At 45.7% G+C, this 23448-nt stretch overlaps 1 protein-coding gene across 3 annotated transcripts in view; it reads left to right on the top strand.

The window, feature by feature from the left end:
* SPON1 (spondin 1) overlaps positions 1-23448 on the top strand; it is a 256397-nt gene that overhangs the window by 82503 nt on the left and 150446 nt on the right. For all 3 annotated transcript variants that reach the window (XM_046015735.1, XM_046015734.1, XM_046015737.1), the window contains one exon: positions 23042-23115. In XM_046015735.1, coding sequence (XP_045871691.1) covers positions 23042-23115 — 74 coding nt within the window. The remainder of the gene's footprint in view (positions 1-23041; positions 23116-23448) is intronic.

Genomic DNA, 23448 nt, shown 5'->3' with positions numbered 1-23448 from the left:
AATGGCTTGATGAGATCATTCGCAACCAGACGGAATGGTAGTATAACCACGTCTTACAGACTTGGACATTCGTTACCGCAGCTGGAAGGGGTGGGGGCTGAAGCCCTCCAGAGAAGTGGATGATGCTGACAACAAGCCAAGGGTCCTCAGTGCCGTAGAAGACATTCTTCCGAAGAGACCCACAGCTCCACCATCATTCATTTTCAGCTACTAAGCAGAGACCTACCCCTGAACCATGAGCCTCCCTGGAAGCCTGCTTGCCAGAGACAACCCTCAACCTAAAGCCGGCGGAGAAATGAGATGGTGTAAAAAGAAAGAACGTTCCCCACTCCTTCCATGATTGATTAGTACAGGCCAATGGCAGTTCCATTTTCCCCTGGGCATTTCCCGAAGATTTCGCATCACACAGGCCCTGGAAGCCAGGAAAATAGGAGCAGAAGCTCCCTTCTGTCTTACTTCTCCTCTATTCATAAGTGAAAATCTTGTTAATTCAGAGTTTGACAGCTGTGGTGCTTTCGTAAGTCCAAGGCAGCTGTCATCGGCACTCCGGCTTGTTTTTCAAACAGATGTTTAATTTGACTTTAGTGCTATTGCCGATTTTTTTAGGAGAAAAAGAGGGGGAAGCAGAAACAGAAATAATCATTATATTCATCATTTGGTTTCCTTTCAAAACCTAAATCGGCGTGATGAACGATGACCTCAGACTTTGTCTAATTGCAGTTTTGGGTACAGGAGTGGTTAACTACCACCTCCTACATGGTCCAAGGTCCATCCTTCCTTTTTTTTTTTTTTTTTCCTGAAGTCAGAGGCTGTTTTGTGATAATTACACCCAGACTCTGAACAAAGTCCCAGCTACCCAGAAAAGCCTTCCAGAGTGCAGAAAAAAATGGGGGAGTGGTGAGCGGTGGGTGACTGGGCCACAGCCCCAGATGAAAGCTACAGGGCTGAGTCTCGTCTTGCGGCTCTGGAATCAGGAGACCAGACAGAGCCCTCGGGATGGCAGCCAGGTCTCCCACTCACCCTCTTCCTATCTCCCATGCTTCTGTGGCTCAGGCAGCTGGGTTTGTGCATGCTCACAGTGTGCAAATCGTTCTCAATATATAAAATTAAACACATCTGTGGCTCCGCATAGAAATCTGATGAGTCAGAATGTGCTCAAACAGGCCCCGCTGTTCCACGTTGCTTGGAGGACTCTTCTTTCACACCAGCTGTGTTGCTAGGTAAACCGACTTCCCGGATCGGATGTCTCTACCTTTGCTTTTTTGTGTGTGGCTTTCAGTGGTCTCACTTGGCTCCTACTTTGTACCTATCGCGTGTTCCATCCATGGACCTCTTTGACAATGCCTCCGTAGCGGGGACACTGGAGGCAATAACGCACTTCCTGTGAATCTCTGTACCCATCTCTTTGGACACTGGGATGGAAGACACCTTTCCTTCTTCCTTGGTCAACAACTGTGGCAGGTGCTATGCTAAAGACGAATCCATCCCAAGGAAGAATTTCGCAGACGTCCTAGATCCCAGCTCCGAAGTCATGGTTTGAAGGAAGAAATGATCTACAGCTTTATCCCACTAGCACTGGGAATGACAAGCCCAAGGTGGGCTCCTGGGGCCTGACTCCTCAAAGAGGGGGCCCTACATCTTTTTAAATAGAGAGTGGTTTTGAAGATTATTAATTAAGAGCTAATTCTTTCTGAACTATAGATGCACAAGGCTTCTGCCATGGTGACCACCCAAGAATTATGGGGAATCTTTAGGGAATGATTACGTACATCAAAACCTCCTGGCTATTGCTTGCCACCATAGCCATCTACCTAGGGCTAGACTATGGGTCCATTCCTCAGGCAATTTTCCCCCAACTTTGCTCCCTACTTGCAGCCCTGTCACTTGGTACTCCACGTCACACGTAAGGCCAAACCACGAAGATTAGTAAGACATTGTTGAAAGCTTAGGGAATGTCAGCAGGGAATTGTAGCACAGAGAAACTGTAATTGACTTCTAGATGTTGGCTGCTGCTAGGGCCCAGAAACCCAACCTCATCCTTAAAGGTGGAAGGTGGGGAGGAAGGAGGAGGAATTCCCTGCCCCTCATGTTTGGTGAGCGTCCGGCACTCTGCCTACCCTGAGTGGCCAGTTTCCCAACCCCCAAAAGAATGCCTTTGCACAAATGCCTATTTCCTCAAATTCCAGACCTGACTCCCCTCTGGACTAGTTCGTTCAGCATTACAGATACAAAGGTGGAGTCACAGGGCAGGTGACCTGAGACTGACTTCTGGTTCCGACACCTAACTAATGACATTAGGCAAGTCATTTTAAATTCCCAGGGCCTCACATGCAGTGGTGAGCACTGGGTGTTACACACAACTGATGAATTATGGAACACTACGTCAAAAACTCATGATGTACTATATGGTGGCTAACTGAACATAATAAAAAATTTTAAAAATTAAAAAAATTTAAAAAAATTCCCAGTGCCTCAGATGCCTCCCCTGTAAAGTGGGGATAATAATAGTATCTGCCTCTTGGATTCACATGAAGATGAAAGTGTTTAAGAACAACATCTGGTCTAGAAGTTCTATAAATGGCCACATGATTATTATTGTGATTATTGCTTTACATTTGCAATAAAATGAAGAACTCACATACATGCTTCTCAGACAAAAGTAGCGGTTCATCCTTGGCAGTGAATTCCGGTTTCGGGGCCCTTAGGACAAAACCGGTACATTCTGAAACCCGGTGTAAAGCTTGAAGCCCTATTAGGTTTCAGTCTCACTGGGTCTGCTTTCCGTTTGCTTGTCCGCTCCTTGCCAATTCCCATACGGAATATGAAGTGCTATTAAAAACCACATAAAACAAAATAATCATGTTAAATTTCAAACCTCAAGACGAGGGGAAAAGAAAAACTTTAAAATCTTAACATCAAGAGGAAGACCAAGTACAAATAGACAAGGGCTGTCCGTTCCCACAGAGTGGTAAGAGTAACGTCATGGGTTGCAGCCCATTCAATAAAATGGAGAGCCAGGGCTATCTGACACGGGTCAGCACACGCACCACTTCAATGAATGAATGAGTAAACAAACCAACAAAGAAATTTGGAAAGGTTGATAAGGAACAAGATGTTCATATCATCCCCAAGTCTCTGCCCCCAAAATGGATAATGATGAACAGGAACGTCTGGTAGACACCAGTGATGGGACAAATCTAAATTTAAATCGCAAGCCCCCTGATAGGATGCAATGAGAGGAACACAACGTCACGTCTATGATATTCCCGCAGAAGACACGTAACCTGAATCTAATCCTGAGGAAGCGTCAGACAAGCTCAATCATTTCATAGAATTACCTGACATGTAATCTTCAGAAAGTTTCAAAGTCGTAAAAGTCAAGGAAAGACCGAGGAACCGTCCTAGTCATAAAATCTAAGTACATGCTGTGATTCTAAACTAGATCTTTTGGCAATAAAGGGACAATTTAAGTCAAAACTGGAATAGGGTTTGAGGGTTGGGTGTATTGATATTAATTTCCTGTGTCTGGTGGCTGTGTGTGGTTACACAGGAGAAGACCTTTGTTTGCAGGAAATACACAAGAAAGTAGTTAAGGCGATTGGACATCGTTCAACCACCTGCTCGCAGATGCTTCAGGGGAAAACAAGTTCTTTGTGCTATTCTTGTAAGTTTTCTTTAAGGTCAAAGTGGTTTTGAATTAAACAGGCCCAGTGCAAAGGCAGGGGGTGGTGGGATAGAAAGGGAAAAGGGAAGAGCTGCAATTTGTATCTTTCCTTCTAGATTTTAACCTTTTCTTCCTGGTTTCCGCCTCTCAGAAAGTTGGGCTGAGATGTGGATGAGAACATGCTGGGGATCAATCAAGAATATAGGCAAGGACTCGCCAGGCCTGACCTCCAGGCTAAGTTCATCCGTTCCTTGATTCCTTCCCGTGGCACCAGAGGTCTGTACCAGCCACCATGCCCCATATGAGGGCGCAGCCTCAGGAACAGTGGCAGGAATGGGGCTATACGGTGTAGAAGGAGCCACACGGGGAAGAGTGCAGGACTGGGGTGGGTGGGTACCCAGCCGAGTCTGGGGTGGTACAGAAGGTCCAGGGAGCACAGCTGGTAACCTGACAGACAACAAGGCAAGAGGGGAGAGAGAGGGAGGAGACAGAGTGTGGGATTGTTGCTAGCCCAGAGAAAGCAAGGAATGTTTGAGAACCCTCGTGTGGATCCAACTGGTGGAACAAGAAAGAGGGCCAGGTTGAGGGGGGAGAGGGTGCAGAGGTGGTGCTCAATTGACTTTGTTCCCTTCCCTCTCTTTCCTTCACCAATCCATCCTTTCTTCGAACATTCAGCTGGGTATTGCTCTAAATTTTTATTTTCATTTTTATTTTACCAAACATCATTTTTTCAGTGTTCCAAGATTCATTGTTTATGCACCACACACAGTGCTCCATGCAGTACGTGCCCCCCTTAATACCCACCACCAGGCTCACCCAACTCCCCACCCGCTTCCCCTCTAAAACCCTCAGTTTGTTTCTCAAGAGTCCACAGTCTCTCGTGGTTCGTCTCCTTCTCCAATTTCCCATAGGTATGTGCTATGGTGAGTGCTATGAAGTGTAAACCTGGCGATTCACTCACTTTTCCTTTCCTTCTCCTAATGTCCTCCATGTTATTCCTTATGCTCCACAAGTAAGTGAAGCCACATGATATTTGACTTTCTCTGCTTGACTTATTTCACTCAGCATAATCTTCAATCCCGTCCATGTTGATACAAAAGTTGGGTATTCATCCTTTCTGATGGAGGCATAATACTCCATAGTGTATCTTCATCCATTCATCTGAAGGGCATCTTGGCTCTTTCCACAGTTTGGTGATTGTGACCATTGCCTCTATGAATATTGGGGTACAGATGGCCCTTCTTTTCACTACATCAGTATCTTTGAGGAAAATATCCAGTAGTGCCATTGCAGGGTCATAGGGTAGCTCTATTTTTAATTTCTTAAGGAATCTCCACAGTGTTCTCCAAAGTGGCTGCACCAACTTGCATTCCCACCAACAGTGTAAGAGGGTTCCCCTTTCTCCACATCCTCTCCAACACTTGTTGTTTCCTGTCTTGCTAATTCTGGCCATTCTAACTGGTGTAAGGTGGTATTTCAATGAGGTTTTGATTTAAATTTCCCTGAGGGCTAATGATGATGAACATTTTTTCATGTGTCTGTTAGCCATTTGTATGTCTTCTTTGGAGAAGTGTATGCTCATGCTTTAAATTTTTAATAACAGAAATAATAAAATATGTGCCGACACACCTTCTTATGACAAAGGGAGTACTGTCCCATTTAGTGGAGAGGAAACTGAGGCACATCAAGTCCAACATCGTAAGCAGTAGAGCTGGGATTTGAACCCCAGATAGCCCAACTCTACAGCCCAAGGTTTTGTTCGACCACAGTGTATGAGTAGATTGTTGATGAGGCTGAGTTCCCATGAGGATTACTGGTCTTCTATAAAAAGGATTGTTGGGTGGTTGGGTTATGGACATTGGGGAAGGTATGTGCTATGGTGAGTGCTATGAAGTGTAAACCTGGCGATTCACAGACCTGTACCCCTGGGGCTAATAATACATTATAGGTATAATGTATAATGTAAAAAATTTAAAAAAAAGGATTGTCTTTTATAGGTAGTTCTTGAATGGTAGGGGTAAATGTGGGAGATGCTTGGGAACTGTGGTGGTCAGTACATCTTATCCACTGGAGTCACTCCCCTCTCACCTGCTCCTGGCCTCTCCTGCCCACAGTCTCACAGTCAGCAGTCATGTGAGACCTACTGTGGCCCCAGGCAAGCCCAGAGCCTGGGCTGGACCTGGCGATGGCTGGACCCTGGGCGGTTCCAGAGCTGACACAGCTCATGGTGGTGGAAGGAAACGGAAGGGTCAAATCCCAGAAGAAAGCCTGAGGGTCAGGTCCAAAGGGCCCTCGGTGGGAAAGGCGGTCACAAGGGGAGAAACAGGGCACCAGGCTGGATCAAGGCGAGCAGTTTAGATGGAAATTGTAAATAAGGCAAAGGTTTTCAAGGCCCCTTGGCGTGTGGTACTGTAGGTGGCCCTTGGCCTCAGCGGGAAGGGAGGGCGCTGTGTCTTTCTCCACGCCCTAGCCCTCCTCCACAGGACTCAGTTATTCATCCTGACAAACATTTAGTGAGCATTTACTGTGTGCTGGGCTTGTGCTAGGTATGGGGAGGGATGCAGACGGAACAAGGCTGAGGGACTGGCACACGAATATTGATCTGAGAACCAACAAGCCTGCATTTCCATTTTCACTTTAGCCCCTGGAACAAAGCCAGGATGAGACAGAGATCGCCTGGGGGCAAGGGGAATGTGGGAAAGCAGAGCAAGCTCCCCCAACCCCCAGTAGCCACTATTACATCCATTTCTAACACATTGCTTTTTACAGAGAGCCTAATTTCTCCAGCCATCACCACAGATTCCATTGCTAATCCCATTTTGCAAGACGGTTCTTGACTGATGGCAATGTCATGTTAGGGAGTTTGCCCCTCGCAGTTGGGGTCTGGGTCAGTCAGGTCAAGGGTCGAGTGTTGGCTCTACTCAGTCTGAGCTGGTTTTCCTCCCTCTAAGATGGTGATGAGGAGCCAAGGCATGGGAAGTACCCCTTTGCGTTCTTTAAGTGGGTCTACAGTCTACAGTCTACAGACCACCTGCCCAGTACTCCTGCAAACTTGACTGCATAGTCACCATGGGGAAGTAAGGCTCAGAGAGGTACTGTGAGAGGGACTACTTTTAAAACAGAAAGGAGGGCACCTCGGTGGCTCAGTGGGTTAAGCCTTTGCTTTTGGCTCAGGTCATGATCTCAGGGTCCTGGGATCGAGCCCCGTATTGGGCTCTCTGCTTGGCAGGGAGCCTGCTTCCCTTCCTCTCTCTCTGCCTGCCTCTCTGCCTACTTGTGATCTCTCTCTCTGTGTCAAATAAATAAATAAAATCTTTTTTAAAAAAATAAATAAATAAAAAATAAAACAGAAAGGATTTGCTGTGCTTTTGCTCCTTTTCTTTCATGATGATCAAAGTCACTGTAGAATGTTGGGGATACCTACATAGACCCTCTTTGCCAGGAGTTTTAGCTCGGGATTTCCTTATTGCCTGGGAGTCGGGAGAGCCCCATGAAGAAAGCTGTGGTTTGTGGAGCCAGCCTCACTGGGTTTCTAATCCTGCTTCACTGATTAAGAGTAACGTGAACTTGGTCAAGATGCTTGGTCCCTCTGTGCCTAGGCTTTTTTTCATCGGTTATGATCGTGCTTACCTCATTGACGGGAGAATTAAACAGGACCATCTATGCCAGTGATTTCTCAACTTGGGATGCACATTAGAACCACCAGAGCAGCTTCTAAACTCACTAGTGTTCTGGCCCCACCTCTGGAAATTCTGATCTCCTTGGTCTAGGGTGGAATCAGGGTGTCGACACTTTTTAGAAACTCCTCCAAATGATTTTAATGAGTAACCAGGGCTGACGTTAACAAGAAAACCTCAGGCCCAAAATGGTGTCACTTAGGTTAAGACTTCAAGTCAGTAAACCAAGATTTAATACCTAACCTAACTGCAGTTACACCCCTCACAGAATATAACTATTTTATTTTATTTTTATTTTTTTAGGGGGGGTAGGGGCAGAGGGAGAGGAAGACAGAGATTCTTAAGCAGGCTCCACACCCAGCCCGGAGCTTGACCTGGGGCTCAACCCCATTACCCTGAGGTCATGATCTGAGCTGAAATCAAGAGTCGGACACTCAGACAACCAACTGACCACCCAGCTGCCCCCAAAGAATATAACTTTTAATGAGTCTCTCAGGAATTTTCTGGTCAGCACAATAAGGTAATCAGTTCCATGGGCCCTTTTTATCCCCCAAAGGAAGATAAAGTAATTCAACTACGAAACCCCCTTTATCCCCAAAGGAAGTTGACCGCACCTGAAACAATCCTTTTTTCTGTTTTGTTTTGTTTTGTTTTGTTTTTACTTCCTTGTCCTGCCCTTAAAAATCTTTGTCTTTCCCCTGGGTGGCTCAGTGGGTTAAGCCGCTGCCTTCGGCTCGGGTCATGATCTCGGGGTCCTGGGATCGAGTCCCGCATCGGGCTCTCTGCTCAGCGGGGAGCCTGCTTCCCTCTCTCTCTCTCCAATATTTTAGCTAATATGCCAAACTTTGGGGCATATTAGGGGTCTATCTTAAGTGAAGTTTAAATGAAGTTAAAAAAATTATCATTAAACGTCACTCCCAGGAAACCAGAGAGGAATAGCATGGCTGAGGATATGCTTCAAAGATGCTAATGGCATCAGAGTATTTAGTGCAGATTAACTACCCCTCCTAAACAGTAATACAAATAGAGGAAAACAAAATTAACATGATTCAGTACATTCAGAGACTATTTATTCTGTTAATTGTTAAAATTTAGGCAACAGTCAGGCTGCAAGAGACTTGCAGCTGCAGCTCAGAAGAGCCGGTCCTCCCCTCAGCTGCTGCTAATTAATGCGATTTTCCTAATAACAGTTTTCTGATAGCAGACAGTGGTAAGTCAAAACAACTTCATTTTTATGCTGATAAGCCCTGACAACAACAACCGAAAGAGCCCAATGGGATCCACATGGAAATGCTGCTGGCTGCTGGTTTGTAGGTAGGATTTGTCAGGCACAGCTGACCTTCAGGGCTGGGAACTTCTCACACTCTGTGGACGGGTGTATGGGACAGCATGGCAAGTCCCGTCAGCACATCGGCTACAGCTGTACTGGGTCATGACGGGATGATGCCACAGGCTCCAGAAAGGAGCAGAAGAGTGCTCTGGACGCTTGTCCATTGCCTTTGTCAGTGACCCATCTTCTTTTGATTTGTCTGACTTTTTTTGTTTTGTTTTACCCCCAAAGGACAATTCAAGGAGGCCAGTTTGCACCATTCAGTATGCAGAACTCCGACTGGGCAGAGTTAGCAGGAAAATAGCTCAGAAGTTGCCAGCTTCTCTGTGGCCACCTTTGATCTGTGTATTGATCCCCAGTCAGTTACAGTCAGTTGGTTTTCCCAAAATATGTTACACGAATCAGAACAATGTATTCGTCAAAGAACTGGCTTGGCCTTCCTAAGGAGGGTACCAGACACATGGAAAGCCAGGATCTATTAGCTCTTTCTACTGACACTGCAGCACAATATCTTCCCAAACCGGGCCAGTCACTGGCATTGAGACCTCTGGCTGTGGGGACGGCCAGTCCTCTCTGGGACAGCTCAGACAGATAAAAATCCAAGTCAGCAGGAAGTTGAATTCCAGATTTTCAGGACCAATGACGTCAGTCCAAAGGAACACTATGCATGTCCATGCATTTGGATGCTGTGGGATTAAACAGAGTACAAAGTGTCCTTCACTGCAAGGTCATTACCAAATATCCTTCAAGGACAAGGATTCCACTCATTTGTTTTCTTGAAATGTATCTTACTTTGTATCAGAAACACTGACATGGAGCCATTCAGAAAAATAGGGAAATGTGCATTCCAATCCAGATGGCATGAACTCAACCACTTGCAAACACAAAACAAAGTCGTGCCCGGGGCAGAGACCCTGGAAAGAGTTCCATCTGTGGGTTCACCGCGATGTGAGGGTCCAGCTTCCAGGACATGTGTTGTGCTGCCCCCTGGAGGTGGCCACCCTCTGGTTTTACTCTTGTTCCCTTATAGAGCTGGGGAAACTGAAGCCTTCCCCTCTCTCCCTCTCTTCCTCTCCATCTTCGCTGTGACTTCTCTGTGTACTCTGTGAAGGTTCTAAGCATTTCCCAGGGACACGTGCTCTTGAGCTAAACATCCTTATCTCTCCAAGATGCACAACATGTAAATGTGGTTACACGTTCACTCCTGCCAGAGATATTTTCATTGATTTGTTGGGTTTTAACTTATTCCGTACCTAGTTGAGGAGAAAAAGATTTGCAGTATCTTGTTTAACGTGGATAAGAGGCTCACTCTTAACTACCCTATGTCAGGAGTTAGTGAAAGTTTTTTTAATTTACCATATATTTTTCAAAGAGAATGTGTCGCATTCTTCTCTGCATTAAAATGAGGTCTCATTACTTCTCTTCCACATTATTTTTCAGAAAAATAGAGCTCTTGGCTCACTTGCTTTCTCTTTCTTGCTCTCTTTCCTCCTTCCCTCCCTCCTTCTTTCCCTTCCTTTCTTAACTTATCTCTGAAAGTATTCTCTATGAGAAGGGGTAGAAAACAGGACAGATCATGCCCAGATTTTGTGGCCTAATGTGTTCTCATGTCTTTGCTCTGGAGCTCCGGGGGGGGAGGGGGGGTCCAGCCAGCATGGCATAAGGCTAATGAGCTCATAGGACATAAGAATGAGGCCAGATGCTACGAGAGGGCTGTAGGTGTTGAAAAGAAGAAACCTGGGACAAATCTGGAGTGAGTCAAAAATGTAAGGCCTCTGGGTGTCTTTTTTCAAAGAGTCAACTCAAAGGATGAGCAAAGTGGCATGCATAGTGCAATCAGCAATGGTTTTTCCATAAGGAAAGCCCAGTCCCGGGTTCAACTTCCTCCTGGCAGACGTATCATCATTCTGCCGACGTCCAACATTGGGAAGGGATTTTGAGAATTCAACCCGAATGGTTCCTTTGGTGAACAATGGCTGTCATCGGCCAAACAGCCTGGCTTGAACAAAGCGAAGCAGACTTAACTAGGCTTTATGCACTGGGAAATGTTTCGTGACTCAGGCCAGTCACTGTTTGCCGTTCACCCAACACTCTGGGCGGCACTGCTAACACAAAGGACCTTACGCTTCTTGCCAGATCGTGGACATATGGTAGACGTGCAACACGTTGTGTTGCATATAAAAGAGTTGACTTATGGGTATAGTCAGTAATGTGAAAACATATCACATCGACATGCCTTCGGTGCTTTTTACTCAGAAGGCACTATGTCCTGGGCAAGAGGGGCCAGTGTGTACAAAACGTCCCTTCCCTGAAAAACCTCAGAATTCCACCAGAAGTACAAAACATAAACACACAATAAGTTAAATGGTAGGACGAGACATTAAAGTCGCAGCAGACATCGAGTGTCCGGTGTCTGAATGCCAAATGAACGAGAAAGATCCATGCTGTTCTAGAAACCCAGAGGAGGTCACTGCTGTCAATGAGACTCTGGGGCAGCGGTGAGATGGTGACAGATGGGGGTGGGGGAGCGCATTCTTGGCTTATCAAGTAGCGGGGGCAGGAGGCAGGAGGGGTTGTGTGTCACACGTTCTGCACCCAGTGACAAGGCAGGGCTGAGTTCAGGTAGTTGGGAAGAATCGGGCTCAGTGGGGGTGAAGGCGTGCGTGGCTCAGACCTGGAAGGCGGCTAGCATCCTGGCGTTCAGGAGTGTGGACATTTATCCCAGAGTTTGGACCATGATCTGTAAGGGAGAGAGGTACCTTTGTGTAGAAAGGCCTGCTGTGTGCCAGCCCCCGTGCTACGGTGGAGTGGGGCAGGGCCGAGGTGGGAGATGACATCGTGGGACCATGGTGCCACTCTGCCTTAGAGACGGCGAGAGGAAGTGGTCGTGTGCTGGAGGTGACGGTTCATCCCCTGGCAGAGTATAGGTGAATTGGATGGGTCGGCAAGGAGAGACGATGCCTTAGGAGGTCGTTGTCCGGGGAGCCCTTCCTGGACTCCTCTGGGAATGTCTTTCCTCGGATGGGGAGGGAGATGGGCCTTCTGTGGGGACTAACTGGCATGAAAACCATGACTCTGAACTTCAGAGCAGTGCTGCTTATAGAATTTCTCCCCAAAACAGTTTTGCAGTTTTTTTCAGGGACTCAGGAATCTTCTGAAACCCATTCATGCGCATGAATCCTAGCTAAGAACCATCGTACCACCCCAGCCCCACCACCGCGGTCCCCAGCCCAGCCTAGAGGAAGGAGACTCTCCCAACACTCAGATCTGCTGCTGTCCAGTCCCCACGGCCCAAAGCCCTGCATGACAGGGAGACTCTGGGAGGAACGGAAAGGATGGCAGGTGGCCTGTGCGTGAGGACCTTGCTCTGTCGCCTGAACGGCTTCCTTACGTTTGCGAGATCAGTGCGGGGAAGGTGATGACTTGTATGTGCCAGCCGGGGGCACCTTTGCGTGTGGCAGCAATTCCTGGAGTGGAGAGGCTGGGGACAGCCATGCCCTGTCCAGAGCAGCAAGGCCTGCAAGGCACACCGGAAGCCCCAGGAGCGATGCTGCTCTTCTGTCTCTTGCTATCCGGCTGACAGGTTCTATTTGGAATCAGAGCATAGTCTGGAGAGAGAGAGAGAGAGAGGGAGGGAGCAGTTGAAGCCTTGGGTGCTTGGAATAAAAACTTAACCTTTATCTTTAGAAAAAGAAAATCCTATATCTTAGTTGGAGATTTTATTAAATGCAATGACAGTCGTGTGATTTCACATATCTGCTACCCTTCGTTTTAGACCTAATAGTGGTTCTGAAGCTTTTCAAGGCCAGGAAGCCCTTTGAGAAGCAGAGGAAGACCATGAACTCTTCCCCAGACCTATGCACTTGTGCACATCACACTAAATTTCATCATCCTGAGATCTGTCTGCAGACCCTCAGATTAAGAACCCCGGGTTCAAAGAGCCTCCGCCAGATCGGCTGCTAGTTTCTAGGCAGGCAGCAATGAAGAAGACAGACGTTCCAGGGCTGGAGGAGCTCACAGTCCACAGAGGGTTTGTAGATGAAAAGATGATGGAGGGAAAGTGAGATAGGCGCTGACCAGCAGCATGGCTGGATGAGATATTCTCCAGCAGAATCAGGGGTTCAGCAGTATCAGAGAAGCAGCGAACCCAACTGGCGGTTGTCCCCACTGGTCGCACCCCAAGTCCCAGTAATCATGTTATGAAAATCCAAGTAGCGGCACCTGGGTGGCTCAGTCAGTTGAGCAGCTGCCTTCAGCTCAGGTCATGGAGCCTGCTTCTCCCTCTCCTCTCCCTCTGCCTGCCGCTCTGCCTACTTATACTGTCTCTCTGTTGAATAAATAAATAAAATATTTAAAAAAAAAATTTGAGTAGCTTGCTAAAGCTGACTTGGGAAAAAGGAAAAAAAGGAATTTGCAGGGACATCAAACCCCAGGCCCTTGTAATCTTAAGAGATTTTGGGCCTAAAGATGTATCATGACATAGTGCCTTCACCCCAAGCTCAACAATTAGATGTATATCTCTTTGCAAGGTAAAGAAATGCCACAGATCGGTCAAGCCAGGGGGAGGGATCCATGAAGGGTCAAAAGATGCTGAAAAAATATTGATTGTTCGGTTTAAAACAATTCTAGAAAATAAGAAACGGTCCTGTTCGCTACCCATAACTGCCTGCCTGTCAGATCTCTAGCAACTGGGAAATGCATCCTGCCGTCTATTTATTTTGTCCATGTGCGTTTATTTAAGATTTTTCCAACAGATGACAAATTTCCAGGCAGTGATCTAACAGATTCCCCTAAGGGATCCCGCTGTTTCCTCAGCCACAGCTCACAGGCATGTAAAAGCCTCCTTCGGAGACAAAAAAGCGTATTTCACTCTCCTGCGTCAAACTCCTGTCAAACTCCCACCCACCCTGCTTCCCTTCCAGCACGTCGCTCTTCACACTGGCTCGTACCTGCAGGCCTGCCTGCTCTCTTCCGAGTCAATGTGAACACGCCCTGTCCCTGGTGACCCGTCGAAAGTCCCAGCAAGGGACAGAATGACTTCCCACTCACCAAATCCAAAGCATCTCTCTCCAAGACTCTTGGGATCAAAGCATCTCCGCCCCCACTCCCACCAGCATCCTCCAGTGGCTCCCCAGTGTCATCTCCTGGCCCGGTGCCTAGGGTCAGCACAACGGGGTCTCCCTCCCTCTCCCTTTTGAACCCCCATCTCCTGTGCTCCCACAGCGGTTTGTTCACACAAAGCTCTTTCTATCAGTTAGGCGTGATTTTGAGAGCAGTGCTCAAGGAAACTTGACTAATGACAACGTCAACAAAGAGATGGGTTTTTTGCTTGGTTTCTGTTATAACATAAAGGCCAGACCTTAGATGACTGCTCGGATGGTTTCTGTAGCTAAACAATGTCAGGGCCAGTGTCTCTGCTTTTCTCCTTGGCCTTTTCCTCATGATCACAGAATGGCTGCTTTGTTTCACACATTGTGTTGGTAGTCAAGGCTAGAGAAAAACAGGACAGGCAAGGTAGGTAGGTCATTAATTTTTTTTTTTCATCTGCAAAGCAAAACTTTCTCAGACGGTCTCCCCTCCATCCTGCAAACCTCCCCTTCTGATACTGAGGCCATGTGTGGGGCGCATGCCCCCATTCCTCAGCTGCAAGGAGGGTTGGGACAGTGAGGACAGGACTGTCATGACTGACTGACCCAGTACCAAAGATCAGGGTTAGGAACTCATGGAAGACGGAACCATTGGGTACCGCGTAGACGCCGGTGCTTGTTATGCTGGATTCTGATTAGGCAGATGACGCATCTCTCTCTCTCACAGGCTGTTGACTATTTGATGTCACACTAGGCTTTATTTGTCTTTGTACCTCTACTTCCTCACACAGCTCTCTGGCACCTACTCTGATAATCAAAACACAAGTAAATGAAGGCCTGTCTGGTTTGAATGCCTCTCCTATCTAAATTAGCTCTTTTTTTATTTTTATTTTATTTATTTATTTGACAGAGAGAGAGAGAGATCCCAAGTAGGCAGAGAGGCCATCAGAGAGAGAGAGGAGGAAGCAGACTTCATGCTGAGCAGAGAGCCCGATGCGGGGCTCCATCCCAGGACCCTGAGATCATGACCTGAGCCGAAGGCAGAGGCTTAACCCACTGAGCCACCCAGGCACCCCTAAATTAGCTCTTTTAAGACAATCCAGTTTTATTCTTTTCTTTTCCCCCTCCCTTATGCAAATAAATTCCTCATTGTTAATTTCCCATTGGATCTGGGGCAGGTAAAATGCAAAGTGCTGGGAGTAATAGCATTGACGAGCTATGTGATAAAGGTTAGGTTAGAAATTGGGACAATAATAAGAGAAAAATGGAACCATGAAAAGCTCGTTATCCCCAGGGTCACAGGGGTCATTCTGAGAAGAAATAAACTGTGTTTAAAAATGCTACTTCCCCAGATTTTGTTCAAATTGAAACCGAGGCTTTGTAGAAGTAACTACGTTCAGTGATGTGAATCAAGAGCTTGAGAAATCCCGTGATCATCGTAGAGGGTTGGGAATGGACTGTAGTCTTGTTAAGAATTGAATGGACCTCTCAGCCAGATTCTGGTCATAACATAAGCTTTGTGTGAACACGCAGCACTGTATGGAGCCGGTAGCTGGTTTAGGTATAGAAAGACCATGGATGGGGCGCCCAGGTGGCTCAGTTTGTTGAGCGTCTGCCTTTGGCTCAGGTCATGATCCCAGGGTCCTGGAATGGAGCCCTGTGTCAGGCTTCCTGCTCAGTAGGGAGTCTACTTCTCTCTCCTTCTCCCTCTGCCCCTCCCCACTGCTCATTCTCTCTCTCTCTCAAATAAATAAATAAAATCTTTTTTTTTTTAAAAAAAGGACAAAAGGAGCATGGATGGGGGACCTGCCAAGAGAGTCTTTCTGGTGTGCAGCTCTGACTGCAGCAAAGTGCCCATCCCTGGTCACAGACTCAGCTTCTGTGGCATCTTTCCAAGAAGTTATTCTGATGGACCTCATTCCTACCAATAATTCCTCCTTCTCTGCCCCTACCTCCACCTCATCCCAGCCAGAGACGGCCTGCTACCCCTGTGTCACCGTGACACTTGTAGATGATTCTCCGGTTGGGGTCCTAACATACCATGTGTTCTGAGAGTCATTCGAGAATGTTCTTTCTTGGAGTGTGGCAGGTTGTCATAGGTGCATGACATCTTTAGGATGACATCACCTGGCCTCACCTAACCCTATTATACCATTTTGTTACTAAATTCCAGCCTGGTGGATGGTACCAATATCAATATCCTCACTATAGTATTGTACAGACTGAACTTTTACAAAATGTTAGCATTTGGAGAAAATTGGACAAAGTATATGGTTTCTCTGTATTATTTCTTAAAAATGCATGTGGAACTGCAGTTATCTCAACATGAATTCCAAAAATTAAGAAAAAAAAAATTCCTCTTTGCCTCTTCTGTCTTTTATTTCAGTGGTTAGCATTACCACCGCACCCTGTGGTTACTGGGGTTTGTATATGGGCCGTCACTTCACGTGCCGCCCATTGACTACTGTCTCATCATTAAGACAGGGATAATGGTAGCGCCTACTTCATGGGGTTGTTGGTTGGATTAAGTGAGTTAATATTTGTGAAGGACTTGGGTGTTTCCTTGTTAAAGAAATGAAAAACAAACTCTCTTGGACTCAACCTCCTCTTTCTGCCCCAGGTCCTGTAAGTTACCCAGTCCTGATAAATTTTCTTACACTATGTGCCTCACATCTCCTATTTCCACTGCCCTGATCTTCATTCAGACCTTCAGGGCCGCCATCACCGCCTCCTGTCAGAACTTTGCCAAGGCCAAGTTAGTCGCTGCTCTTCTGCCTCCCACGGCTCCTCCATCATCTCTCTCAACACCGATTTCCTGTTCCCTTCATTTGTCTCTCTCTTCTCCCACTGCACTAGGATCTCCTTCCTAGAAAGCACTGTCTTTTATTCATCTTTGAATTTTCAGCTCCTCGCAAAGTGTCTGACACCAAGTAAGTCCTCAGTAAATGTTTTATTGAGAACTAAGCAGGAATAACCTCATGGTGGTTTACCAACGTTGCTTTTTCGCAATAATGGTAGATGACTACCATCTATAGCTCTGAGTCTATAGCTTTGTGACCCCAAACACAGATTATGACTTTACTGTTGTGTAGCCAGGAGTTCACATGGGGGTTTTAGATAGGGCCCGGCAGATAAGCTTTCACTTTTCTTCTCCCATGGGCACATTATGGGGGCATGCCAGGGTGCCTGTTAACTCCTGGACATCGCTTCATGTCCCGACCTCCACCTAAAGCCATATAAATAATTGGGAGGAGTTTGGGTCACAAAATGCACCTAATCTCTCTAAATATTTGTTGTTTGACATGAGACCACGGTCAGGTTAGTACTTGACATCCTCATGAAGTTAAATAAGGCAGAGAGCCTTAGCCCCTGATGGTATTACCGCTACTATGACCCTAATATTTTATTTCTGGGTGCTCCCACAGAGGTGTTCTTTCACTGGTAGAAGGAAGTGATGTCACTGGTTATAAACTAGACTGCTTCCAGGAGAAAACGTCCGAGATCATAGACAAAGTTTTTAAAGCGCCCCAAGAAATGTTCAGTAGCAAGGATGTTACTGGACTTGGGAAGAGGGTTGGCAACCTTAGTCTGGAGGCCACAAACCTGAGCTTCATTTTGGCCCTTCATTATCTCTGCCTGAAGCAACTGACCGAGATAGCACCCTCATTCCTCTCTCCACAAGCCAAGGAGACAGACCCAATGTATAATAATAGCTACCGTTTACTAAATACTGCCAGGCACTTGCTAGGAGACGATGATTTAACAAAAGTAAGGTTACCACATAGTGTCTATTTACTTCATGAGACACCCATGTATTAAGGACATTACATGAATTGTCTCTATACACCAGTGACCCAGCCACTGAGGATCCGTGTGAATTTTGAGGTCATTTCCTGGCCTGATTTCTCCCAAGTCCTTCAGTTTCTGATTTCTCCCTGTCCCTTTTTGGTGAGAGCAGGGGTCCAAGGCCTAGCCTGAGACAGCATACCCACAACTTAGCAAGCTCTGACTATATCCCAACAGGAAAATTCCCCCAAGGAAAAATAACATTAAGTGAATAAACCTGCAGACAGAAAAGGGTCAAACATCTAAGAAATCCAGGATGGGTGCTTCTAGAAATGTTCCACCACTTGAGGTTTAAAAGAAACTTACGGAAATGATTAGTAAGTTATTTAGAACCTCAATATTCCAAAGTTTGAGAAGCTAACATACTGAGAAATTTAATTTAGATTTCCTTAACACGCTCTCTCATGATAAGAGAGCATTCACCGTCTCAGCGTATAAATGCTATGCAACAGGACTGCCAAATTGCAACACAGAATGGGAGAAATTTGTCATTTTGAAATGCTAAGGGAATTCTTACTAACAGCTTTCTCATCTTGTAAAGCTATTATTTTTCTGAACTATAATATGATTTATAAATCTCAGCTGAGTTTTATACTTTTGATGGGAACAGACTCCAAATGAAATGCATTTTCTCAGAATATAAATTTTTTCAGGAGTTGACCAGATGAGGAATAAAAAGAAACCTCTTTGCAACCAAGCGTACCAAATCTTGGTCTCTACCAGCATATCCATAGGTGAATGTTGGTCTTCTCCAGAGTTCTGGGTTCAGCCTCTCTTCTCACTCTGCGCACTTGCCCCTGGTGACATCAGCTGCTTCGGAAGCTTCACCTCTTACTTCTGCCCCGGTGACCCATATGCCTCTGCCTCCCACCCCTCACATCCCTCCTGACGTTACAGGTCCCTATGTCTAAGGTCGACTAGATTGGCCACCATCATGCCCGACAGACCACTCAACCTTAAATCCTCTCCTTTCCCCAAACTCTGTCCCTTCTTGAATCCCTATACTACAACAATACTAACATCAACAGAAATAAGGAAGATACAGTTCCTGCTCTTGAGAAGCTTAGAAACTAGCCCAGGAGATAGAAAAATAGGCAGCTGTAGTGCAGATTATTAAGTGCCATGTGGGATAAACCCAAGAGTCCGTGGCTCATAGGAAGAGCAAACAGCCAAGAAACCAACCTAGTGGGTACGAGTTCTGGGTAACTGAACTGTGTGCATGTGTGTGTGTGTGTGTGTGTGTGTGTGTGTGTGTGTGTGTTATGCTCATATGTGTGTTGAGGAGTCACAGAAAAGGACAGGAGTCCCATGGACAGAGGCCCGGGGGCAGAGATTGTGAAGGAAAATAGAGGGTATGGCTTGGACAGAATGCTCAGGAGGGATTAGATAAAGATAAGTCAGGTCAGAAAAAGACTCCTATCCCGCATTTGATCTGCACAGTTTGGAATCCAAAGGGCATGACCAGAGGTTTGGCCGAGCATGGGCATGGAAATATATGCTCAGTCTTCATGAAGAGCTCCAGGGGTCACAACCCAGGCTCCAGGGAGACCCACCAAAGCCTCAGTTCTTCTCGGTGTGTTCCATGAGATGCTAAATGCATCCAAGGGAAATCAATTTGAGGTTACGTTTCATAATAGCACTTACCTCACATGCCAGTTATACTTTTTATATGTGATCTTTAATCCCTTATAATCATGCGAGGCAGGTCATGAGCTTTGGAGGTAGACAGGGGAAACCGTAAAACCTTGACCGTGCTCCTTGCCCCCCTGCCTCTTGGTCATCATCACCGGTAAAGGGGAAAATAAGCTGCAAACCTTCATCTTAATCCTTCTAAAAAGAAGAGCATTTTAACAGGTTTGCTGAAGTTGACCTAAACTGACAGGAAGCTTTTTAAAGTTTTCATTTACTGGCTTTTAATGAATATTCTTACATTTTGCTATGGAATATGGATGGGTTTGATTATGGAGATGTGAATAGTATATTATCATCTTAACTTTCTAATACGTGAAAAACTCCGAATTCAGAAAATGCATCTAACCCAAGAGTTTGGGATGAAGAAGGAATTTAAGAAGCTGTGGTATATGTAAAACATAAGATATATAAGGTAATATATATGTATCTATGATATTTATACATATGATACATATTACAATACGCATATACAATTATACATGTTACAAATATATTATACATAATATTTATGTATAAAGGACCTCCCTGACACGGTGGCTGGCGCACAGGAAGGGCCCAGAAATTAGAACTATTATCAAAAAGAGAGAGTAAATCATCATAGACTTCATAAAACAAGACATGAGGGAAACGAAAACATCTTAGAGGAAATACATCTTAGAAGAAATATTTCTCTCTGGCTCCCCACATTTTTATAATTATCCTTTTGAAAATTTGGGGTGATTTAATTTTTCTAAGCATGATCATAGGCTTTGCCAGTGTTCTCTTGTTCAAAGCAAGAGGAAGAAAATTCAGAGTATTTACAGATGCTAACGAAGGCAGATGTGGGGAGATTTTGGGAGAGGAAATAGCACCAGTAAGGGCCCAGTGAGTGGAAGCGGTGCTCAGATAAGGGGAATGAACTCAAACTCTAGATTCATGCCAGGGAGCGTGGCACAAAATGAGGACAGATGAAGTCAGAGGGGCATTAGGGGGAAATTTTATGAAAACCCTTGAATACAATGGTAATTTTGTATTTTATCCTATAGATCAGGGATTTTCAAACCATTTTAGCAAGAGAATGTCATTTTGCTCTGTTTTAACTGGCTCCATGCTGGGCCCAATGAAAGGTTTGAACTCAAGACCCTGAGATCAAGACCTGAGCTGAGATCAAGAGTCCAACACCCTGCAGACTGAGCCAGCCAGGCGTCCCAAATGAATTTTGTTGACGTAGAATTTAATTTGCCTGGGAACTCTACACTGCACCCACCCACCAATTTATTTTTACTCTATGACCCAAGTGCTCTTTTTATTTTTATTTACTTTTTTTTTTTTTTTCAAGAGACGGGAAGAGGTGGGGAAGGGCAGAGGGAGAGGGAGAAAGAGAATTTTAAGCGAACTTCACACCCATCATAGAGCCTGATCTCACAATCCAGAGATCATGACCTGAACCACAATTAAGAGGTGGATACTTAACAGACTAAGCCACCAAGGCACCCCCCCCAAGGGCTCTTTTTATTTTTTTTCCCAAGATTTTATGTATTTATTTGAAAAAGAGAGAGCACAAGCCAGGCGAATGATCAGAGGGAGAAGGAGAAGCAGACACTCTGCTGAGCAGAGACTCTGATGTGGGGCTCAATCCCAAGACCCTGGGATCAGGACCTGAGCTGAAGGCAGACACTTAAGTGACTGAGCCACCCAGGTACCCCCTAGGTTCTCTCTGTAAAGGAGCAAATCTGATTATCTCACATCTTCTGATGCATTTGTCAAAGAGGTCTTATCAAACTTGGTATAAAATACCACCTCCCTGCAGAGTCAGGGTTATTTAGCCCTGCGCACCTCCCCTACTCATCTCACACCCCCTTACTGACCTAACCATGGGTCAGTTCTACAGTGAGCCATGAGCCTCCCACCCCGAGGATCTTTAAAGGAGGTCCTCTCCTTTGTTTCTCCCTCCTACTTGCCCTACTTGCCCTCGTAAGTGCCTACTCTTTCCAGTCGGAGCCTTCTTGTCTGTGGGGAGTCTTCGCTGGCTTGATCAGGACCCCGTGTGGTATACTCTCCCACACCCTGGGAATGTCTCTGTTGAGCACTTAATCACAGTCATGTTATATGATTAGCTGTGGATTTAGCTGTTTGGTGCTTTCTGCCCAGTATGCTGTTGATTTTGAGAATGGGAAGCGACCCCATCTGACTCGTTCATAATGGTGTCCCTGGCCAGTGTGTGGCCACCAAGCAGGCCTCCAACAGCTGTTGGTTGAAAATATACCAATAAATACAACAAGAAAACAAATGGGGGAGGAGACCACTTTGGTAGGTGAGAGGGTGAAGCCTTTAGTTGAAACGAGAATGCCAAGCCTGGGCTACTTCCCACAAGTCCTTCTCCTCACCTTCCGCAGGGGTCCCTCAGACACTTCCTGGTGGGCTACACTCAGGAAGTGGTAGAAAGTGGGATGCTCTGACTAACAAAAGGCTTTGTAATTTGGCTTTGGGATGAGTGTTCTAAAGACGGTTTTCTTGGCCTGAGGAAACTTTCTGCTTGATGGTCAACAGAATGGATCCATGATCAAAGTAGCTTTGCGGAAACAAGAAGCATATTTCATTCGTTTATTTCAACATCTCATCTCTCTTGGGTAAGAAGAGACTATAAAAGACATCTGTAGGGTGGTCTGAATTTTATTCTTTTGTGCAAGACTGGGTTTAGAGTAGATGTTTCTTTGGAAAGTAATCTTGGCCTAGGCCCACACCATCAAGAAAGCCACATCTATATTCTGTAGAGCCGCGCACACATGGGCCCCTGCCTGGATCTGCAGTCATGTGACACAGGGCAGATCATGTGATCCTAATCCTTCTTTAGTGTGCTTAGCTGTAATGGAGCCAAGGGATCCCTTTCTCTTTGAAATAGGGCCCATCAAAGTAAAAATTACCTTTTGATTGAGTAACGTTGCTGAAGATAATCAATAGAAAGGACTCGAAATCCACTGGTGCTGTTTCATTGTTAAGTGTTGTAGACTTCACACGCAGGAATGCTGGGTTTCAGGGTTCACCATCTGCGAAGCCAGCTGAAAATACACAGCAGAGTGGGTCAAAGGAGAAGGAGTCTGTCTGTGCCGTCTGAGATTAAGGAGAAAATATGTGCTGGCCAGAAGTAATTTTCAACCTCCAAATATTCTTTCCAGATTCTAAGATCCTGTGTTTGACATGTTTAAGAGAGAGATACAACAGCTGAAATTGTCTTTGTTCAGAATGTAGGAGACAGTTTCGTCTAGACTTTCAAGAAAGATAAAGAATGACATTTTGAGAACAAATCAAAATAGATTTTTAAATTCTCTTTTTCCCCTTCCGGAAGAGGACTTGACATGCTTTTCTGATTTGAATTTGGTGGGTCTATAAATGGCTTCAGTCATATGATACAAAACTAGAACAAAATGAGCCATTGAGAAAAGTTACTGAAAATGCCATTTTCTTCCCTTTCTTACCTTAACAGTACTATTAGCCCCACCACCAGCAGCACAACAACTAATATTAATTGAGTGGTTTCTAAGTACGTGCTATGCTCTTGACATACTTTTTTTTTTTTATTTAGTTCTCAGAGCAATCCCATGAGCTATGCATTATTATGAATGCCAGCTTTCCAATGATCAAACTGAGGAACAGAGAGTGGGGGTGACTTGCCCGAAGTCACCTTGCCCTAGGTGGCCAGGCCAGGATCCGACGTCCCTCGAACCTGCTCTCTTCACCACGGCACTCGTGTCTTCTTTCCCAACAGGGCCAGCATCGTACAGAAACGCATCATTTATTTCCAAGATGAGGGCTCTCTGACCAAGAAGCTTTGTGAACAAGGTAAGGACTACAGGTGGGGGAGGGGCCACAGAAACAGAAGGGGGCTCATTCAGCCCCACCATCCAGAGCCAGGACTTAAGTGACGGGCTTTCTGAACTTCTCCAGGTTCTGCTTCCTCCCGTAGCGCTGATTTTTAATCTGGCTGTGCGGTGGATAATTGGATCCACCGTAAGCTCTTAATTACTCAGCTTGATTCCCTGGGTAGGAGATAATGTACCTTATACTGGTATCGTCTTCTTATTTTTGTGAAACAGTGATGATTCTAGAGAGGTTCCTTGGAATAATTCACAGGACTTAATTAAGAAGTGCACCATCGTGTACCTTTAAGATGTC

This window comes from Meles meles, chromosome 8 (genome assembly GCF_922984935.1).
Source record: "Meles meles chromosome 8, mMelMel3.1 paternal haplotype, whole genome shotgun sequence".
In the NCBI taxonomy this organism is placed as follows: domain Eukaryota; kingdom Metazoa; phylum Chordata; class Mammalia; order Carnivora; family Mustelidae; genus Meles; species Meles meles.
Note: the sequence above shows the minus strand (reverse complement) of the source record. Positions and strands in the feature narration are given on the sequence as shown.